This window comes from Monodelphis domestica, chromosome 6 (assembly GCF_027887165.1).
Source record: "Monodelphis domestica isolate mMonDom1 chromosome 6, mMonDom1.pri, whole genome shotgun sequence".
In the NCBI taxonomy this organism is placed as follows: domain Eukaryota; kingdom Metazoa; phylum Chordata; class Mammalia; order Didelphimorphia; family Didelphidae; genus Monodelphis; species Monodelphis domestica.
In genome coordinates, this window is record NC_077232.1 from 15,958,855 (window position 1) to 15,982,327 (window position 23,473).

The window sequence follows — 23,473 nt, forward strand, 5'->3', positions numbered from 1 at the left end:
GCTGTCATTATTATCATTCTACCTTCTTTCTCTCTAGACAACCTCCACTATGAATTAAAATACTAATACTTTAGAGAGCAGTGAGGTGGTTCAGTTAATTGAGAACCAGGCCTAGAGATAGGAGGTCCTGAGTTCAAATCCAGCCTCAGACACTTCCAAACTTTGTGAGCCTGAGTAAGTCACTTAACTCCCATTGCCTTGCCCTTATTGCTCTTCTGCCTTGAACCCAATACACAATATTAAATCTAAGAAGATTGTTTAAAAGTTTAAAAAAAAAGAAATCTAATACTTTAGAAACCCTTTATAGAATGTTTTAGAGCCCTCCTCCAGGGACAAAAAAAATCTCAACTTTAATAAATTAGGTTTATGCAATTAATTAATTATTTTTGATCATAGGAAATCAAGTTTATTTTTTAAAAAGCTAAATACTTTAGAAATTCTTTATAGAATGCTGACACTTTAGAGCCTTTCCCCAGGGGGGAAAAATTCTCATTTTAATCAATATTATCAATCAATTATCAATTTTTTGATAATTATCACATTTTTACCACAATTATCAATCAAAATAATCAATAAGTAATCCTGAATGAAATGTGATCAGGGTTTGAAACAAATGATTGATGGAAAATGCCATTTTATTAATAATGTGAAATTTTTCCAATATGTCTCTGAGGTATTCTAGAGTTTGTCATGATAATATTAAATTTGAATGAACATGTCAAGGAGTAGGCAAAGAGGTGACTTACAAGAGAATACTGGTCCACCCTATCTATCTTGCCATATATGTATTTTCCCAACATGAAATTTCAGTAGTATACAGAGCTGGAGGGATTCACTTCAAAGGCCGGGGTGCTAGGAGAACAACCAGGAATGTTGAAGATCAAAGAAGATGAACCCCAGATCACTGGAGGTAAAATCCCAGTATATCCTCAGGTGAAAGCAGCAAAAGATTCCAGAAGTTGAGATTCTTCATTTAAGGGAGATAGAAGGCGACCTAATTTGGGGCTTTTGTCTCCATCTCTTCCAGATGCCTTGCTTCAATTTCTAGGGACTCTGTCTCCCACAATCCACAGGCTGACCAAGGCGGGCTATACTGAGAGGGTAGCCAAAGAAAAATCCCATCCACTGCCCATTTTGCTGATATTGTTGTGAGCAAACACAGAGATCAGTAGAGGACTGTTGGGCAAGATAGGAAAGGGGAAGCGAAGATTCTGTGGCCAATGCCGAAAATGACTATGAACAAAGAAATTCAGGAAAATATGGCTGATTTCCTTAATCTTTCATGAAGAAACAGCCAAGAAGGGAAAGGGAAGCAAGTTTACTGTATGGGGCCATTAGGATGGCTTCCTGGGAATGCAGTTGCTGTGTCAATGACTGGATTTTGAGGCATTGTCCCTCTGTTGAATGCTTCAGCAGCAGGGTTCTCTGGTACATTGTAGGTATAGGGAGGCATGAAGATAGCAATCTGTAAAGCCAATAGAAAACCCATACATGAGTCACCCAGGGGTGCAGAAATAGAACTACAGAGAATATTAGTGTAGAAAAACTAGTGGCATTACTTTTCTGTTGAGAACTGACTCCAGTTAAATGAGAGAAGAAGGGTGCCATTGAGGATACTGGATGGCTGACCTCTCATATACACTTATTCTTCCTATTAACTCTCAACTCATCTCCCCCAGTGCCCATCACATTTCTGGGTCTTAATCTTACTCTAGGTTCACTCTTAGCTACACGGCTCTCTGAAACTTGTCCTATAGGTTAGGAAAAGAAAAGGTTGACCATCTTACTGTTGGTTTTACTTAGTTTAAATATAAAAGCATCACCATAATCCAGATAAGCCTAAATCAACCCATTCCCAGTTAATTAGACTTAAGGAGATGCCATTGGTCTAAGCCAGCGGTTCTCAACCTGTGGGTTATGTTTGATTTGTAGCAATGAGAACACATAATGCAGATCAGGTATTTACATTCAGAATCATAACTGTAGCAAAATTACAGTTTGGAAGTAGCCACCAAAATAACTTTTTGGTTTGGGGTCACCGCAACATGAGGAACTGTATTGGTTGAGAACCACTGCTCTGAGCAGAATATCTCTGGTCATTTGTGACTTTCTTCCTATCTAGTACTCTTAACTAAGCTGTCAGTGGACACTTTCTAGGGAGATTCATTGTGACAAAGAGAGACACATTACGTATGATATTATCAAATTCACGATACCATTCCCTCATCCAATTCCTTTCCCCCCCTCTTGGAAACTGAAATGGATGGAACAGAAAAGATATTTCCTTTCTTCATCTTTTTTGAATAGGAATACGGAGCCTACCTATTTGGGAGGTGAATGGGGAAGTCTTGGAGGGAGATAGTGGTTTGGGAGAAAGGTCAGAAGGATTTACACATAGACTTGTGTCTCTTTGTGCCCAGGATCTTCTGACTGAACTCACTGGTAGCCTTAGGGATTGGTTTGTTTCTGTCATTGGATTTGATGCTTAAGAATATGGAAACACACACAAATCTCAGGCTGGCTTCTCTGAAAATGGCTTGTCCTCTCAGTGATCACCACACTGACCTGCTGACTGATCTTCCCAGGAAAATCACTGTAGCACATTCCCATGGAAGTCACCACATGCCATCAACTACTCACCTCATTCTGGCCACAGCACAATGCCTTGCAACCAAAGCTGGAGGTGATAATGGAGACCAGAAATTCTAAGATCGCTAGGATTAACAGAATGACATTGATTCCCTGGAAAAAGGACCAAACAGAAAATGGTTAGTGGTGCACACAAGGCCCTTCGTCTAACAGATCAGGTAGAAATGACATAAAGGGGAGCACTGAGAGGGGCAGGTTAAGAGGAGGGGGATTTTCTGGAGACAAACTTTAAGACACAGTAAAGCACCTTGCAAGCATTAAATTGATATATTAATGTTAACAATATTATTACTACTGTTATTATTAATCATCATAATAACAAAGCACATCCTTGAGATTAACAAAGTATTTTCTTCACAATAATCCACTGAAAGTTATTGTGCAAAGATGACTATCCTCATTTTGCACATCAGAAGTGGAAGGTTCAGAAGTACAAGCTGCCCTGACTATGGTCAAATGGATATTCATCCCTTGAGCTCTACACAAGTCATTCTGGCATCCATCTGGCCCAATCCTAGGTACTCAGTACAGATTTGGTTGATTAAAAAAAAATACCCCAAACTCTCTACGCAGAGATGGAATCATATCTCCTTTTAGAGAAAATAAATATTTATTGTTTTATCAGTGATCCAGGTTGAATTCATATGATTGTTTCCTCTAAAGTTTGGTGACTCTGTATTTTTTTAGTCAGTCATGATCTGTTGTCACACCTGTAGCCAATAACAATCTAATCATAGGAGAGTTCTTAAAAGTGAATAATCTGCTAAGGAATAGGGGAATAAAGGAATTTGTTTGAGGAACTCATACATGGTGAGGCTGTACCTAATCTCTGGATACAGCTTTTCTGATCCTCTGACCACTGTCTCTTGTTTTAGTAATTCCTCTATTCTAATCCCCAGGCAGGTGAGCCTTGGATACTCTGTCCTGCAACAGTGTCTTGCTCTCTCCTTTTGTAATAGCAGTGCTCATACCCACCACGGGCCAGGAAAAGGCTATGGCAGACCCTCATCAATTGTCATCCTCTCCTTCTCCCCCCATTTAAAAAGAGAATCTCATGGAAATAGGTTCTGATCAAGGACACAAGCAATACCCAATGAAATTGCCTGTTGGCTGTGAGAAGGGTGGGTGGAGGGAAGGGAGGGAAATAATGTGATTATTGTAACCAAGGAATAATGTTCTAAATTGACTAAATAAACTTATTCAAGTGGAAAAAAATAATAAAAAGGGACCATCTCTCCTTGAACACTGCCCAAAGCTCTCCTTGACAATTACCGACCTTACCAGTCCGTATCAGAAATGTCTTTTTCCCAATTTGTCCTCCCCCAATTATGAATTAGACAGTGAGTTCCACATAGTATATCACCTCACATATCATGATCACCGCATCATCAAATGCTTTTTTTTCCATGGAATTGAAAGTGAGTGAACTGGAAATATCAATTGTTTTTGATCCTTTGCATCTTCCACAGTTGACATTTCTGGCTGAGACCACAGGAAGAAGAGCAAAAATATCAAGGAATTTCCTGTTTCCCAACCCAAGCAACTTGCCTCTTTTCAAAAGGTTCAGACTTCTTCAGTAACCTCAGTGTTTCTGCCCTGACCTATAAAGATTGCCCATTCCAGAGATCAATCGTCATAACTGGTACCATCCTGGAAGTACTTACCAGCATTATCGATATTAACATACTGCAGGAAAGAAAGGAAGCTTCGTCGTAACAATAATAAGGGTATGTTACCAAATTGATTGAGAGAAAGACGATTCCCAGGCCAGCCACCACTGAGCTGACAACGTTCATTGCTAGGCTGCTTTGGACCTAAAAGCAGTGAGAAGTCAGAAAACAGTCAACCCATTAGCACGCGCTTATAGAGCCGCTATCACGTTTCAGCCTTACTTAAGAGCCAAGGCTGAATCTAACTGCAGAATCTGGGAGCAAGTGCACCACGGAGTGTTCGCTATCTGCAAGGACCAAGGGGAAAACTGCTCAGCTCCCAAAGTCCTTATGTTTTCCCAGGCAGGCAACATGGCATGGGGATGAGGTTTGGTTCTTGGCATAAAGCTAACTGAGAAGATTGAGGGAACTGAAAACTACAGAGGAGAATTTTGTACTTCTGCTGGTCTGACTATATATAGGCTTTAGCAGGCAGCAATCTGAACAATGGGAGAGCAGTCATTAGTGATTGATTCTCCTTCTCCTCCCAAGGAAAAGCTCAGCCATAGAGCAGTGATCAGTCAAACCTGCTCCAGCCCAGCCTGGGTTAAGGAGGTTGTCTTTTAAGTCTCCTTCCATGTACCCCCTCCCATTCCAAGAAATTATCAGAGTCTGCCTCAGGCCTGCACAGAAAGGAGAAATGTCACTTACCATAATATCTGTGGTTCTCTTCTCCGCAGCAATGGAGAGGGAGCCAGAGATGATGAACTGTGGACAAACATCAACATCTTAAACCCTTCTCTTCTTTCAATAATATACAAAACCTTCCCTATCCATCATTGAACCCTGCTTCTTCTATCCCTAAGGACGCGATATCTCTGGTGGATACATTAGATGCTCCCAGGAACCTCTTAAACATTTGGACAAAGAACTAGTGGACAGGAATTTCTTTTTCCATCATAAGAATTAGAATAAATCACTTTGAGGTCAAATAAACTTGGCAGAAAAAAATAGATGGCTAGTGTCATATAGTTTGTCTTTGATGAGATCTTATTCCCTTTTAGTGGTGACTAATTCCCTTTTTAACATACATTGGCCCATCATAGGTGATACATTCTAGAATTATGCCCAGATTGAAGTCAAGCTCAGTGATTTATAGTTTGAAGACCACACTGTCTTTTCTTTCTCAACAATCAAGATGAATGCCATCCCCCAGTCCTGAAGCACTTCTCCTATTCTCCATGATTCCTTCAAGGTTACTGATAGAGGCCTCCAACCAATTCTGATTTTTCTTTCATGTATTTTCATATGTAACTTGATCTGGACCCAGTAATATGAAGCAATTAAAGGGAAATGGTTTTAAGAATATTATTTCTTTGCTTTTGTCTAGCAACACCTTTCTTTTTTTTTTTAACCCTTACCTTCCATCTTGGAGTCAATACTGTGTATGGGCTCCAAGGCAGAAGAGTGGTAAGGGCTAGGCAATGGGGGTCAAGTGACTTGCCCAGGGTCACACAGCTGGGAAGTGTCTGAGGCCAGATTTGAACCTAGGACCTCCCATCTCTAGGACTGGCTCTCAATCCATTGAGCTACCCAGCTGCCCCCCTAGCAACACCTTTCTAATAGCTATTTTCCCACTGCAATCCAAAGGTTATTCTCTGGCAGAAAAAAATAAGTATTGAGGAGCCTTCTTTACATAATCCAGTATAATGCTCATACCTCATGTGAAGAACTACATGAAGCACTTCCTATTCCACCCACTTACTATGGCTCCCTGAAATTATAATGTCTTTATCTTGAATCTGTTTTATGCAAGGGAGATGGGGATTGGTATGTTCTTCTCTTCCTCTCCCTATTGCCACAGTCAAATTGCATGAACCATAATAGGCAACAAAAATTGCTTGTTGATTGGCTGATTGATTGATTTTACTCTCAAATCTGTGTACCATGAACAACTATAGCAGACTTTTCTTTGGATATGGATATGTATGAGTATATGTATATATGTATGTACATATATGCATACTTTATTTGTATACAAATTACTTTCCAAGCCCTTCTAGCAATTAAAGTAAATATATGATAAAGGGATTGTACTTCATGTATTCATTAAAGTAGGACCCTTAAAGAATTTTTTCTAGAACCTCCCAGTTTTTTACTCTATATTATTGAAGGTAATGTGTGTTTATTACTAAAATGATTCCATCATTCTGATTTTAATCAATTTTGCCTAATTCTTTCCAATTATTATACCATGGATACAAATATGAAAGACAAAAAGACTAAATTTGTTACACTATGGGAAGGACACTGGGTGGGTGCATCTATTTATCTATATGGATGGATGGATGGAAAAATGGATGGATATGTGTATGTTAAATGTTTATAATATGTGTGGATAAATATGTGTGTATGAAACATGTGCATATACACATATATACACACATTCCTTTAGGTAGATATAGCTATTTATGTATATAAACAAACCATTCTGAGATCCAAAGATAAAACTGCCCCATCTGATAAATATACCGAAAGGACTTGTTGGAAAATAGAAAAATGAGATGATAAATCAGCCTGTAAATTCCATTACATATGTCTGTTTCCTTTTTTAAAAAATAGCCAACAAACTGGATTGGTAATATGAGAAGATAATATAAGGATTACTGGGATCACACTTGGCAAACGTGGTTTGTTTGTTTTTTTAGTTTCACATCACAAGGCAGAGATTAATCACTAAAAACATGAAAGCATTGGAAGTTATAGCAGTGAGGAAACTGGGGGGGGGGGGATGGCAAAAGGTGAACACAGATGAATATCAAAAGGCAGAAGAAAAAGAAGAGATAGCTTAGCCTAACAAGATATGCTGATAATAGAGACTAATGCCTGCTATCTTAAGGAAGATGAGTAGAGAAAGGCAGCTCAGCTACAGTCAGCTTAGAGAGATGATTGAAGGGAAAAGTTCCCTGAAACCACTGGAAGTTCATTGGAAAAGAAGCACTGCTTTGCTCCCAGATGATTGGAGAAAGCAGAATCTTCTCCCATTTGAAGATCTTCCTGAGCTTATTGTCCTCTACCTCCTGAGAAAGGGGAAAGCTTTTACAGTTACTTGTGTTTCTCAATGCTGTTTTTTGTAGCTGAAGAGAAGAAGAAAAAGCAGAGTAAAGATGAGGCTCAAATCTCTTTTGCTTTGTGCTACACTGATATATTTTGTTTCGGGGACTTGTAAGTATAACAGTTTAACAGTTTCTCAGCATCCTTCCAAAGATGACTGGGTCATATCTGTGGTCCAAGAGTAATAGAGAAACTGATTTTCATAGCAGGAGAGTGATGGGGATGAGAAGGGAAGAAGAATGAGAAGTATAAGTATATACACATGTTATGTATATATATATATATAATGTGCATATATATAGCACATCTATTTATGTATCTATCCTCAACTTTCTGGGGGCAATGCCCTAAAAAAAGTATGAAATCAAAAACACAAATATTGATTCTTTGAACCTATGGGAAATAGATGGTAGGTATTTGTGATCACCAAAAAATGTAATCTATTATTTAGAATCTGTCTTAGAATCAATGCTGAATATTGGTACCAAGGCTGAAGAGTGGTAAGGGCTAGGTAATGGGGGTCAAGTGACTTGCCCAGGGACACCCAGGTAGAAAGTGTTTGAGGACAGATTTGAACCTAGGACCTCCCATCATTAGGCCTGCCTCTCAAACCACTGAGCACTTTAGCTGCCTACTCTGCTTACAATTCTTCATAACAAAACATTAATTCTGATAATATATACTTTTTACAATATTGTAACCATGAAATAACCCACAAAATACAGTACACAAAATAAAATTAGTAAGATATATAACATTTTTTCCTAGTAATTACCCAGGATTCGATGATCTTTTATGATAACATCTCAATTATTTAAAAAATTATTTCCAGAAATATTCACGTTTTTCATCACATGAAATCTACATTACCATAAATACTATATAGCAAATTTCCTAGCATCTGTGACCTTTTGTGTTAACATCTCAATTAAAAAAAAACACTGTACAGAACATAATCACTTTTCATAACACATGAAATCTAAAATGTCATAAACACTATACCTCAAATAAAATTCTCAAAACTAAAACATTTTAAAGCAGAATCTTATCTCCCACTGTGTCAGATGGTGGTGGTAAGGTATTGCATGACATACTCTATGTCTCTACCTTGGAGACCTTCTCTAAAAACAATGGAGAGGTTGTTGGGACTTTAATCACTATTGTAAGAAGACCCCAATGCTGAGGTCTCAACATCACCTACAATATTCTGTCCTTCATGGCTGATGGATAGCAATGGAGATCATGAGGGATACTTCAGCTTGAAATAATACTCAAGCAATGGTTGCTTAAAGTATTGGTTTGAAATCCTTAAAAGTCTCAGGGTTTGGGAGCATAGCATAGGATATGATGTTTAAACGTGAGGCTGGGATGATGGGATTGGCAGTCTCTAGGTGTCTAGTCAACTGATGGATTTAGACCACAGTGGTTGGAGACATTCCAGCATGAAGATGTGGTTTGGAGCCCAAAGGACTTGGAGTACACTTTGGGGGCATAATTGTAAAAAATGTAAAATTTAAATTAATATCAGTGACTCTAGGTTCTTATTTTTCCATAGAGTTTTATTAATAATCATTTGAGGTAGAAAAAATAAAAAGGATAGAAGTATAAGGCCTAATTTTCTAACCTAACTGACCATGTGTGGATTCTCTGACCTGGTTCCCAGCCAGTCTCCTCAACCATGTTCCAGGAAGAGGAGAGAGAGGGCGGTGCCACACCAAAATTTTATCCTCCATCCATTCACTCAGCATTCATGCAGCATGAGTATGCACATGGGATGCTGGGTAAGATGGGCTTTGGAGAGAGAATTCTACCTACACACACACAACTTGAGTTTTAAAGGCAATGAAAATATGCAACAAATACACAGAGAGCTCTTTAATCTGTGATGTGAACAAGACAAGTGAGATACACGATAGGATACTGAGACATCGGTCCCATTGGACCTCAGTCTTGTTTTGTTTCCTTATTGAACATAGCTGCGAATAGACATCATTCCCAATGGGAAAGTGAAAATGAAGTTGCTACTAAAATCATCCAAATGCTCAAGATTGGGGAAAGTTAATTGCGTGAATGTTGAGGATTGATGTATGTCTGCATATCTATAGCCAAACATACATACATACTTCATATACATATACATATATTTCAACTCTTACCTATATGTTTATATATGTATATATGAACCCTTCCTCATATGGATATGAGCCTGTGCATCAACCCTTCTGAGGGTTGAGAGAAAGAAACACCTTGCACAGAAGGCATGTGTCATTGGGACGCAGGTTGCCTTCTGTCTCCAAGGAACAAAGAGAGAGAATACATTTCAGAAATAGATTCATTATCTGTACTCACAAATGCTGTTCCCCAGAATACGTAGCCAGTGTACCACAGAAAATATGGTGATCCATAAGCATTCTGAGGAATGAAACCAAAAAGCATGCCTAAGCTGAGATTCATGATGGCGACCATGATCTGGACAGTCTGGAAGAGAAAGAGATTCAAATTAGAAGAGAGAAAAAAAGACTGATGCTCTTCTTTCTGGACATGGAGCTACCGAAGCAGAGGGTTAATTTTAAATTAATTATTTAATTGAATTATTGACTGGAATTTTAAATAAAAGAAATTAGAATTGACTTCCAGCGCCACCACTTATAATCTCTAGAACCCTGGGCAAGTTTCTTTGTCTCTGGGATTCAGTTTCTTCATCAGTGAAATAAAGGGGCTGGACCAGAAGATCTCTAAGATGTCTTGTTGCTCGAAAATCCTATAATCATATGAGTTTATGAGACGCGGAAGCATCATGTGGTAGTGAGTAGAGAGCTAAGTAAGGTCAGGAAGAACTGCTTTCAGAGCACACCTCTTATATATACTGATGGGGTGGTGTGTAGACACTTGATTTAACTTCCTAATATCCCTGGAAATTTCCGAAGATCTTGAATGAAAGAATTGTCATACTTGTATTTAATAATGATTTTTTTAAAAGCTCACCGTTAAAATGAAATCAGAGGACCAGAATAAAAAACTAATCAATTCAACAATTGAAATTTTATAAATGTAATTATATTAAATAACACATATAGTGACTGTTGTTGCATCATACTCAACTCTTCCTGACCCCATTTGGAGTTTTCTTAACAATGATATTGGAGTGATTCTTCATTTACTTCTCCAGGTCATTTTACAGCTAAGGAAACAGAAAAACAGGGTAAAATGACTTGCCAAGGGTCACTGAGGTAGTAAATGTTGGAGGCTGGATATGAATTTAGGAATATAAGAATTCCTAACTTCAGGCCCAGTTATCTAAATACTGAGACACCTAGCTGCTCCAAAGGCATATAGAATACAAAGTGGAGTGTTTACTCTTTTTTTTTTAAACCCTTACCTTCCGTCTTGGAGTCAATACTGTGTATTGGCTCCAAGGCAGAAGAGTGGTAAGGGCTAGGCAATGGGGGTCAAGTGACTTGCCCAGGGTCACACAGCTGGGAAGTGTCTGAGGCCAGATTTGAACCTAGGGCCTCCCATCTCTAGGCCTGGTTCTCAATCCACTGAGCTACCCAGCTGCCCCCGGAGTGTTTACTCTTAATAAGGAAAATATCAGAGGCAATGTTGCATGGTAGAAAAAGAGCATGTCTGAGTCATAGTGACCTGGATTAAAGTTCTGCTTCTGATACAAATGGGCTATGACATGTTGAACAATTCATTTAAGCTCTCTGGGCCTCAGCTTCCTCATCTGTAAAAGAGGAGCATTGGATGCCATTATGCCAAAGATTCTCCCACTTCTAAATTCATCATATTATAATCCAATGATTTCTCCTCTTTCATACACTGTCAGTATTATCCTAGGCAAGTGACCTAGACTCAAAGAATATCCCCCAACCCCCTAAACTATGTGAACAGCTTAATTTTGGCAAAGCAGGTTTTCTCTTTAAGATCACCTTACACCAGTTAATCCCATCTTACATCCCAAACCAAGGGAAAGACATCTCGTGGGCCACCATGGAGGCTTTCATGGTGAGTTGCAGAAACTTAATGCTATCTAGAAAACTGATGTGATTCTGTATTCCTGGGATAGCCATCCTCTATAGGACATCCTTAGAAGCCAGTTTGCCCTTTCCCCATTCTTCCATGAAGAGAATAAACAAAATCAACACTTAATGCAATAGCTTGGAAAGGTTAGTGTAATTTCCATTACAGCTAGAGCTTGATTGAAATTAATGTCTTGATCTTCTATGATCCCAACAAATTGATGCCTTAATGGTTGTGATGGAATAAACTCTAAAAGACTCACAAGAAAGTCAAGCACTAAATTTCTGCATGTGTCAGAAATTGGAAAATGCTAAAAAACAGTACTTGATTCATTATTTTATTGATTGAGATTGAAGAAATCAATGTAGAAAATCATGATTAATAATAATGAAGATAACAATTAAAAATAATGATGAAGATTAAAACTAAAAGTGTGTCGTGCTGACATTTTCCCCAGAACACCAGATCTTCAACCTACACCAAAACACAATCATCCATGATCCAAGGACAGATAATAGAGACAAACAGACCTCAGAAATTGGGTTCATGTATACCTGTGGAACATGAAGGAAACATTCACCTCACTGAAATGCTGAGGGATGAGAAATTCCCCTTTTTCCCTTCCTCACAGCAGTCTTCCATCTTAGTCAACTATGACGCCTTCTCAGAGGAGATGTTGGGGCAAGAAGGGGAACCAGAGACTTCCCTAGGAAATCCTACTCTAACGCACTCCCCAGAGGGAGTAGAACATGGCAGAATCTCCAATACATTGTTATGGTGGTTCCCATTTCTCCTCATATTCATAGCCAAACTGAAGACCTCATTTAGCTCCTTCCTTTCCCCTGCCTCCCCTACACCTGTCCAAGCTAAAAGGCTTCTAGCATGAGCCCTAGATATAGAACCCCACACTGAGTTCTCCTTAAGTTTCATTTCAGTACTGATTTAGAGCAGGACATTCAGGAAACAGATGGAAATATCCCTCTCTGACACCAAATAGGTATTTCCTGGGTGCCTCGTCCAAGTCTAAGCCATCCAGAAAGCTGCTGAGTCACTGAAACATCACAATGCTGAGGCAGCCAATAGCTGGAATGGAAATAGCCCAGAATTTTGAGAAGAGAGTCAGGGATTCACATTTGTGCACTGTTCTTGAGTCCCATCTACGTGAGTTATTGTACCTCTTTAACTGACTCATATGCAAGAGGCGGAAGACTTTTCACATGATGCAACATGGATTTGTAGTCAATGATTTTGGTTCAAAATGGAGGTTTGCTACATCTTCATTCTGTAACCTTGGGTGAGCCACTGAACCCATCAGAACTTCAGTTTCCTCAATTGTATAATGAGGGAAAAGGGTAAATGAGATGACTTTTTGAGGTTCATGCAAGTTCTCACAGTATCAAAAGAATTATTTTTTTTTATTTTTTTAATTCCATATTGTTCATTTTTAAGTAATCATATAAAACCAAGACTGTCAAAGAAAATCCAAATAAACAGGTGAGAAATCACATGTTTTCATCTACATTCCAACTCCAATAGTTCTTTCTCTGAATCTGGATAACATTTTTTGTTTTAATTAACTTGATGATTTTTAAGGTCAGTTAATCATTCAACAAACATTTATTACACATATGCTGTATGTCAGGCTATTCTAATCTCTACCAATATGCAAATAAAAGCAAAACCAATTTCTTCTGTCTCTCAAACCTCTAAACTGGTAAGTTACTCAGTTAAAAACATAAATCTGCTCTCCCAGACACGAGGGACCTGAACTCACCCCCAGTGCCTTGGGATCTCCTTTCAGGACTTTCTGCTGGGGGTCTTTCCATAGATGTTGATAGTGTACAGGTACAGCAATTGGCCCCTGTGGGAAGTATACAGGGCCTGACTGAGGAACGAATGGAAATACTCCCTTTGAGGCACCCTGGGACTCCATGAGATCACTTGAGATGCTGTAAGAAGAGAAGAGAAGAAAAACATCCAGATCCATTGGGATCTTGAATTCTATCTTACCCAACAAGGGTAAGGAGAAGGGAAAACCAAGGGGGGGAGGGGGAGAGGGAGAACAAAAAGGGAGGGAAAGAGAGGGGGGAGGGGGAGGGAACAAAAAGGGAGGGACTAAAAAGGGAAACATCAAGGGAGGGGACAAGGGGGACTGTTTCAAAGTAAATCACTGGACTAAAAGGTAGAGCCGAAGAAGAAAAGGTTAGAATTAGGGAAGGCAATCAAAATGCCAGGGAGTCCACAAATGACAATCATAACTTTGAACGTGAATGGGATGAACTCACCCATAAAACGTAGACGAATAGCTGAATGGATTAGAATCCAAAACCCTACCATATGTTGTCTTCAAGAAACACACATGAGGCGGGTTGACACCCACAAGGTCAGAATTAAAGGATGGAGTAAGACCTTCTGGGCCTCAACTGATAGAAAGAAGGCAGGAGTGGTAATCATGATATCTGATAAAGCCAATGCAAAAATAGACCTGATCAAAAGGGATAGGGAAGGTAATTATATTTTGTTAAAAGGGACTCTAGACAATGAGGAAATATCATTAATCAACATGTATGCACCAAATAATATAGCACCCAAATTTCTAATGGAGAAACTAGGAGAATTGAAGGAAGAAATAGACAATAAAACCATACTAGTGGGAGACTTAAACCAACCATTATCAAATTTAGATAAATCAAATCAAAAAATAAATAAGAAAGAGGTAAAAGAAGTGAATGAAATCTTAGAAAAATTAGAATTAATAGACATATGGAGAAAAATAAATAGGGATAAAAAGGAATACACCTTCTTCTCAGCACCACATGGCACATTCACAAAAATTGACCATACATTAGGTCACAGAAACATAGCACACAAATGCAAAAAAGCAGAAATAATGAATGCAGCCTTCTCAGATCACAAGGCAATAAAAATAATGATTAGTAATGGTACATGGAAAACCAAATCTAAAACCAATTGGAAATTAAACAATATGATACTCCAAAACCGTTTAGCTAAAGAAGAAATCATAGAAACAATTAATAATTTCATCAAGGAAAATGACAATGGTGAAACATCCTTTCAAACCTTTTGGGATGCAGCCAAAGCGGTAATCAGAGGCAAATTCATATCCCTGAAAGCTCATATTAACAAACAAGGGAGAGCAGAGATCAATCAATTGGAAATGCAATTGAAAAAACTCGAAAGCGATCAAATTAAAAACCCCCAGCAGAAAACCAAATTAGAAATCCTAAAAATTAAGGGAGAAATTAATAAAATCGAAAGTGATAGAACTATTGATTTAATAAATAAGACAAGAAGCTGGTACTTTGAAAAAACAAACAAAATAGACAAAGTACTGGTCAATCTAATTAAAAAAAGGAAGGAAGAAAAGCAAATTCACAGCATTAAAGATGAAAAGGGGGACAGCACCTCCAATGAGGAGGAAATTAAGGCAATCATTAGAAATTACTTTGCCCAATTATATGGCAATAAATACACCAATTTAGGAGAAATGGATGAATATATACAAAAATACAAACTGCCTAGACTAACAGAAGAGGAAATAGAATTCTTAAATAATCCCATATCAGAAATTGAAATCCATCAAGCCATCAAAGAACTTCCTAAGAAAAAATCCCCAGGGCCTGATGGATTCACCTGTGAATTCTATCAAACATTCAGAGAACAGTTAACCCCAATACTATACAAACTATTTGACATAATAAGCAAAGAGGGAGTTCTACCAAACTCCTTTTACGACACAAACATGGTACTGATTCCAAAACCAGGCAGGTCAAAAACAGAGAAAGAAAACTATAGACCAATCTCCCTAATGAATATAGATGCAAAAATTTTAAATAGGATACTAGCAAAAAGACTCCAGCAAGTGATCAGAAGGATCATTCACCATGATCAAGTAGGATTCATACCAGGGATGCAGGGCTGGTTCAACATTAGGAAAACCATCCACATAATTGACCACATCAACAAGCAAACTAGCAAGAACCACATGATTATCTCAATAGATGCAGAAAAAGCCTTTGATAAAATACAACACCCATTCCTATTAAAAACACTAGAAAGCATAGGAATAGAAGGGTCATTCCTAAAAATAATAAACAGTATATATCTAAAACCAACAGCTAATATCATCTGCAATGGGGATAAACTAGATGCATTCCCAATAAGATCAGGAGTGAAACAAGGATGCCCATTATCACCTCTACTATTTGACATTGTACTAGAAACACTAGCAGTAGCAATTAGAGAAGATAAAGAAATTGAAGGCATCAGAATAGGCAAGGAGGAGACCAAGTTATCACTCTTTGCGGATGACATGATGGTCTACTTAAAGAATCCTAGAGATTCAACCAAAAAGCTAATTGAAATAATCAACAACTTTAGCAAAGTTGCAGGATACAAAATAAACCCACATAAATCATCAGCTTTTCTATATATCTCCAACACAGCTCAGCAGCAAGAACTAGAAAGAGAAATCCCATTCAAAATCACCTTAGACAAAATAAAATACCTAGGAATCTATCTCCCAAGACAAACACAGGAACTATATGAACACAACTACAAAACACTTGCCACACAACTAAAACTAGACTTGAACAATTGGAAAAACATTAACTGCTCATGGATAGGACGAGCCAATATAATAAAAATGACCATCCTACCCAAACTTATTTATCTATTTAGTGCCATACCCATTGAACTACCAAAATACTTCTTCACTGATTTAGAAAAAACCATAACAAAGTTCATTTGGAAGAACAAAAGATCAAGGATATCCAGGGAAATAATGAAAAAAAACACATATGATGGGGGCCTTGCAGTCCCAGACCTCAAACTATATTACAAAGCAGCAGTCATCAAAACAATTTGGTACTGGCTAAGAAACAGAAAGGAAGATCAGTGGAATAGACTGGGGGAAAACGACCTCAGCAAGACAGTATACGATAAACCCAAAGATCCCAGCTTTTGGGACAAAAATCCACTATTCGATAAAAACTGCTGGGAAAATTGGAAGACAGTGTGGGAGAGACTAGGAATAGATCAACACCTCACACCCTACACCAAGATAAATTCAAAATGGGTGAGTGACTTAAACATAAAGAAGGAAACCATAAGTAAATTGGGTAAACACAGAATAGTATACATGTCAGACCTTTGGGAGGGGAAAGGCTTTAAAACCAAGCAAGATATAGAAAGAATCACAAAATGTAAAATAAATAATTTTGACTACATCAAACTAAAAAGCTTTTGTACAAACAAAACCAATATAACTAAAATCAGAAGGGAAACAACAAATTGGGAAAAAATCTTCATAGAAACCTCTGACAAAGGTTTAATTACTCATATTTATAATGAGCTAAATCAATTGTACAAAAAATCAAGCCATTCTCCAATTGATAAATGGGCAAGGGAAATGGATAGGCAGTTCTCAGATAAAGAAATCAAAACTATTAACAAGCACATGAAGAAGTGTTCTACATCTCTTATAATCAGAGAGATGCAAATCAAAACAACTCTGAGGTATCACCTCACACCTAGCAGATTGGCTAACATAACAGCAAAGGAAAGTAATGAATGCTGGAGGGGATGTGGCAAAGTAGGGACATTAATTCATTGCTGGTGGAGTTGTGAACTGATCCAACCATTCTGGAGGGCAATTTGGAACTATGCCCAAAGGGCGACAAAAGAATATCTACCCTTTGACCCAGCCATAGCACTGCTGGGTCTGTACCCCAAAGAGATAATGGACACAAAGACTTGTACAAAAATATTCATAGCTGCGCTCTTTGTGGTGGCCCAAAACTGGAAAACGAGGGGATGCCCATCAATTGGGGAATGGCTGAACAAACTGTGGTATATGTTGGTGATGGAATACTATTGTGCTCAAAGGAATAATAAAGTGGAGAAGTTCCATGGAGACTGGAACAACCTCCAGGAAGTGATGCAGAGCGAGAGGAGCAGAACCAGGAGAACATTGTACACAGAGACTAATACACTGTGGTATAATCGAACGTAATGGACTTCTCCATTGGTGGTGGTGTAATGTCCCTGAACAACTTTCAGGGATCCAGGAGAAAAAAAACACCATTCATAAGCAAAGGATAAACTATGGGAGTGGAAACACTGAGAAAAAGCAACTGCCTGAATACAGAGGTTGAGGGGACATGACAGAGGATAGACTTTAAATGAACACTCTAATGCAAATACTATCAACAAAGCAATGGGTTCAAATCAAGAAAACATCTAATGCCCAGTGGACTTACGCGTCGGCTATGGGGGGTGGGGGGGAGGAAAAGAAAATGATCTATGTCTTTAACGAATAATGCTTGGAAATGATCAAATAAAATATATTTAAAAATTAAAAAAAAAAACAAAAAAAAACAAAAAAAAAAGAAGAGAAGAGAAGTCATATGAAACAGGAGATCATGCCTTCTTTCCCTCGGCTCCATGCAATGTTCACTCCAGAAGGGAAAAATGGGTTAATGAAATGGTATCCGAAGAAGTTAATGCAGTCTTAGGCTGCACAAAAAGAGGTACGGGGTCTGGAAGGGTGGAATACCAAGTGATGTAATCCTCTTTCCTGGTCTGACCACAACTGGATATCACATTTAATTTGGGCTTCTACATCACAGAAAAAGCAGTAATAAGGTGGAGAGCAGAGAGAAGGGGATATCCAGGCTGGTAAAGAGGCAAGGGGCCATGCCCAATGAGGGTTTATGAAAAAAATTGAGAATGGTTATGCCTAAAGAGGGTTTAGGTTGTTAAAAGGATAAAATGAAGAATGGATATGAAAGACCTGAGGATACACAGTGAGATGCCAAGGCAAAGGGTCACGTCTTTCACATGGGAAGAGAGAAATCCAGAACTACTTTAAAATGGTGGGTACTACACTGGTGGATCTCGTTCCTCAATAATGCTAACATCCCATGGAGGAATGCCTTTACTGTGAAGGACATCAGATGTAGGGGGTCATTGTTACTGTTATGTATGGAATGCATTGTTTTTGGCCAACTGTGGTGCTTTGATTTTAATAAGATAAACTTGAATAAAAAAATTGGGGGTATGGGCTTGTGGGTCTAGATCCATATATACTCTCTATTCCAGTCCTAGATATGACCCACATGTGGAACGAAGCTGGGTTGTGATAACAGATCAGAGCAAAGAGAACTGATTTGAGACTGACTAATGCTATGGGCCTATCTGTGCTAAAGGAGAGATACCGTCTATGCCTCAAGTCTAGGGTCCTCCAAAGACCTTGAACTCCCTCTCCAAAGTCAAAGAAAAAATGAATAAGGTGTTAACCTACTCAACTTTAGGAACTCACTCCCCCTTGGTAAATATTGTACTGAAAGGTGAATGAATCCTTACTTAATCCTACTTCTACCTGATCCACATGTCTACACCAGGCTACTGCCTGGCCAGACATCTACCAGAACAGTAGGATCTGGGCAGCGAGGTCATCTTGCCATACAGAAGGCACCATATGTATGACCTCTTCATTCCTTCTCTTCACTTATCCTCAGGATACTGTAATCAAATTGGTCCCGAAAAAGAATGAGCAACCTATGACTCTATATCTACACTCCCCTCCCAGTGCCTATGACTAATACAGCAAAGCATTCTTCCCTTGCCACCATTTAATTCTGTTTGGGTCCTCTAGTTAAAGAAAGACTTGCTCACTTTTATGTTTGTTTCCTCATTTAAATTAGATTAAAATTAATAATCTAGGTTCTTATTTTCTATAGAGTTTATTAATAATCACTTGAAATAGAAAAAACAGATATATAGTCATTTAAGCCTAATCTAACCTAATTCTGACTATGTGTTTCTCCACATGGCTATCTCCCTCAGCCATGGTCCTTTCACACTACCTCCAATGGAATAGAGAAGGCAGGCGTGTCTCACCCCACACCTATATCCTTTCTCTTGAACCCAGACCTTAAATTCCAGGGCATATTCTTAGGGCTCTTCACCTGTGACCTCTGTTTGCAGTGTTCAGGTGAAATCCAGAAAATGGGATGGGTCAGAGTAGAAGGAAGTTTAAGACAATGGGAGGAAAGGGTTCCCTTTACACATTTAGGATGCAAAAAAAGGGGCCAAGCACTTCCTAGGCACTTAATGAATTCTTATCAATGCTTGATTGAGTTAGAACTGATTGAATAAACTGGACAATCAGAGCTATTGCCTTAACCTAGGATGGCTGTAAGAAAACACTTTTTACAGATCAGCTTATACCAACCATGAAGAAACTCCAGTCTATAGTTATATAAAAGAGAGATGCACGTGTTTCTGTAGGTTCTGACCACTGATGCCCCTTCCCTCTCCCTCTTCTGCCCATCATTCAGCCTTTTAAAGACCAGAAAGTTCTCATTATCTACTCTGCCATATTGGAGTTAGAATAGGGGCATTTCCTACACATGTGCTATTTCAGAGACCTGTCCTCTAAGAGAACTCTCACTTCTCTAGCCTTGCTCGCTTCTTCAGAATGAAATGAGGGGATGACTAAACAAAGGAAGGGACAGAGTCTACCATTATCAAGACCCATTGTATCAGTGCATTAGTAAGAAGATATTTTTCTCCAAATCAAGAGGCCCTGATTGTACCTAAGAGCCAGCCAGTGAATTCTGAGGTGAGAAATTCAGGGCAGAAGGAGCCCCAAGAGGGGCTCTTCTCTCTATTCAAGGGAGATCTGGTGACTCCTTCTGACTGGTACTGAGCTAAAAGGGAGTGAGAAGCACAAGGGACTATTCACTATAAGAGATTTCCCTTCAGAAGAGCTCAGTCTATGTCAGAGCAGGAAGGGGCTTTCTGAAACAACTGCAATGAACAAATGTCTCTCCCTACAACCCAAAAGATCCTTTGTCCTCATTCATGCTCTTGAGACCAATTCAGTTCTGTCCCATTAGTCCAAGAGGGGGAAATGACTAAAGAACTCCCTCAAACTAAATGGATATCGCTCTCTTCTGTGGATGCCCCTTGGATTCCTGCCCACTTTCATCTTCTCTGGGTTCAACTTTTTCTAGAACCAGTTATGAAAACCACCCAGGGTTCTTACCTGTCCTCTCCACCAGCTCTCCCAGTATCTCTTGGATCAAATCTCCCACTTTAACACTTTGCAAAGACCGGAGAGTGAAGTGCTTCAAGCTGCAGTTTCTCCTCTAAGTTTGCCCCCTGTCCTGTCTACCTACTTCCCTCTGTGGTTTCCTCTTCCTTAAAGGATTTGCACATGGGTTTACAGCATGGAGAATTTCATAATAAAGCTATAGAAAAATTAACTAACACTTTTTTCTTGCAAGATATCTTTCCTCCAATAGTCCTCGGGTAGTTGCTGATGACTTGAGTAAAACAGAGCCACCAAATCTGTAAGGGAAACAGATTCAGACATTGAACCTTGGCAAAAACTCTGCTTCATTCCAGGGAGTTTGGAGTTTTCTTTATCAAACACACCTGTGGTGAGCATCTTTGACAAACTCAGATGGATGTCAGTCTAGCTCATGGCACAATGGTCGCTGAATTGAACAGCTAGATGACAGATCCTGGGGTACATTTAAAAGTTTATAATTTACTTTTATATATAGAAGAGCAGGACCTCATTCTTGCTAGATTTATCCCTAGTCTGTAGTTCCACCCTTCATTATCCTCTTATCTTTATCTTTTGCTGAAACCATTTTTCTTTTTCACTTTCCCAATCTTGCTCTGCTCTCTCCCTTTATATTTGGTCTTGCCCACACCAAGCACAGGCCTGGAATAAGTTCTAGTACCTGCTATGATTATCTGCTGAAGTCTTTCTGTTCCTTCAAGGTCAGTCTCAGTTGGTATTTCCTCTTTAAAAATGTTCTAGATTCACCATCCTCTACCGCAGTGGAAATGTGTTCTCTCCTCTCCAACATTTCCCAAAGATCTTTTCCACAATTACTTTGCCTTCTCAAATCACAGATCTTGTTTCTGAAATCTGTTCTTTCTCCAACGAATGAATGAGAAAATGTTCTTTGTGGCATTTGTTTTTATCTCTGTTTCCCCAATACAGAATATGTCTCCTCACACTCAGTGGTAACTACATAACTGGATGAAATGAACTAACTGAATGGAAATGTCGATTGCTTTCAACCCTTTGGAGTTCTCAGAATTCACATTTTGGACTACGATCACCCCAGGAATAAACACCAATAATATTGAGCCCATTTCTCTTCTTTCACAACTTAAGCAAAGTGCCTCTCCTCAAAGATTTGAACTTGGGTGGGCCTTGCTATCTCTGCTCTGGCCTGTAAGGTTGTCCACTACCAAAATCCATGGTTATAACTGGCTCTAGTTTGAAAGTGCTCACCATTAACATATATTGGTCCAATGCCTAAACATCATAAAAACTGTCACAGGAAATGTCATGGTACCTCTAATAGTGGAATTGATCAACTATTCCCAAGTTGACTAAGAAAGAGATGATCCCCAGCCCTGCCACTGAGGAGCTAATTCTGTACATTGCCAGGATGCTTTGGACTAAAATAGGAATTCTTTAAGCAATCTCATTAACACCTGGTTCCAGAACTGCTAGCATGTGTCCAGACCTGTTCAAGGCAGAGAGGTGACTCCATCAGCAAAAAGAGCAAGATTCACTCATTGAGTGCCTCCTTCATTCAAGACAATACCAGGTGGTAGAGATGGGAGGACCAAGTGAAAAAGTGCTCAGTCCTCAAAGTCTTTACGTTCTATTGGCAACACAATATAAAGTAGCACCGTGGGGTCATTAATTCATTTCAAAAGTACCAAATTTTGCCCATAAGGAATACAATGAATTAAATTCATCTCTTATAGATACCCAGAAAATCCAGATTTTATCAAGCATTGTATCCATTCATGGAGATGTATTTTATGAAATAAACATTAATAATACATAGAAGAATAAAAAAACAATCATAAGATTAAATAAAATCATTTTAACTTAACTTTACCTTCAATGAGAGGAGTTCATGGCCTAAGGGGATGGGTGGGGAGGACAAGTATTATTGCCTAGAGGAAGAGTCCCCTTCCATAATATCTGAGTGCAACTGCCCTTCTGGAGTTCCTCCTCTTTCTTTTCTCTCCTTTGTTACCACTGAACCTTGCTCCAGATTCACTTGAAGTAGGCTTCATGAGAAACCTGTCCAATGATGTTGGTTTGGGGCTGTTTCAAAATTCCTTTAAAGAAGGAAATGGTCTGGTTATTTCTTTATCAGGGTCATGTTTTTCAAAATACTTTTGCTCTTGCATGAAATAAAAATTAATCTTGGAGACTATATACTGAATTCACGAGTCTTTCTTAGTAAGGAGAAATAGAGGAAGACCATATTAGCAGGCTAACTGCCCAATGTCTCCAGCCATGTATCTCTGCTTCATCAGGTCCTATATTTCCCATGGGCCCTCCTCCATTTCACAATCAGCAGTGACCCAGCCCACCCCCAACCACATAGCCAAGGCAGACAAATTAAGGCCAGACAAGGAGGGGACTTGAGTTCAGGAAGGAAACAGAGTTCAAAAAAAGAGTTTCCGTTTGTCCTGGCTCTTAAATCTTGCCCATGATGTTACATTTACTCAGCTTTTGAGTGACCCTAACCCTGCCCCTCTGTAGGGCACAGCACTTACTCCTAAAAGGTTTAACTGCTCTAGGTACTTATAGCCACTGCCTTATAGGGCTTATTCCATGGATTCCTCTTTTTCTAGTGTGCCTTTCTCTGAGAGTAATGCCTATTATAACAGCAATCAGAGAGGACACTGCATTATGGCAGGGCACCTCCTTCCTCCATTGATTTTCATCTCTTTGTTGACCTTTTTATCTTTTTCTACTTCTGCCTGAAAATCTCATCCCTGTCACCATTCTTGACCACTCCTTCAAATTCCAGTGATTCCCAGGGATTGCTACTCCTCCACTCTGGGGACAAGACTAACTCTCCCAGGCCTTATCCCCTGAAAGGTCCTCATCTCCTTTCCCTCATAGGAACATTTATCAGTAGAACTCCTTCCCTGCCCCAAATTAAGGTATCTTTTTT

The 23,473-nt window shown here is 39.0% G+C and overlaps 1 protein-coding gene across 1 annotated transcript; it reads right to left on the minus strand.

Annotated features, from left to right (window-relative positions):
- Positions 1 to 376: 376 nt before the first annotated feature.
- On the minus strand, positions 377 to 20,722 carry LOC103094786 (membrane-spanning 4-domains subfamily A member 4A-like). Its single transcript, XM_056801679.1, has 7 exons — positions 20,509 to 20,722; positions 13,210 to 13,384; positions 9,762 to 9,890; positions 5,010 to 5,066; positions 4,314 to 4,463; positions 2,641 to 2,742; positions 377 to 1,465 (listed from the first exon to the last, which is right to left on the minus strand). The coding sequence occupies exons 2-7, from the start codon at positions 13,366 to 13,368 to the stop codon at positions 1,319 to 1,321; spliced, it is 744 nt and encodes a 247-aa protein (XP_056657657.1). The 5' UTR covers positions 13,369 to 13,384; positions 20,509 to 20,722; the 3' UTR covers positions 377 to 1,318.
- Positions 20,723 to 23,473: the final 2,751 nt, after the last annotated feature.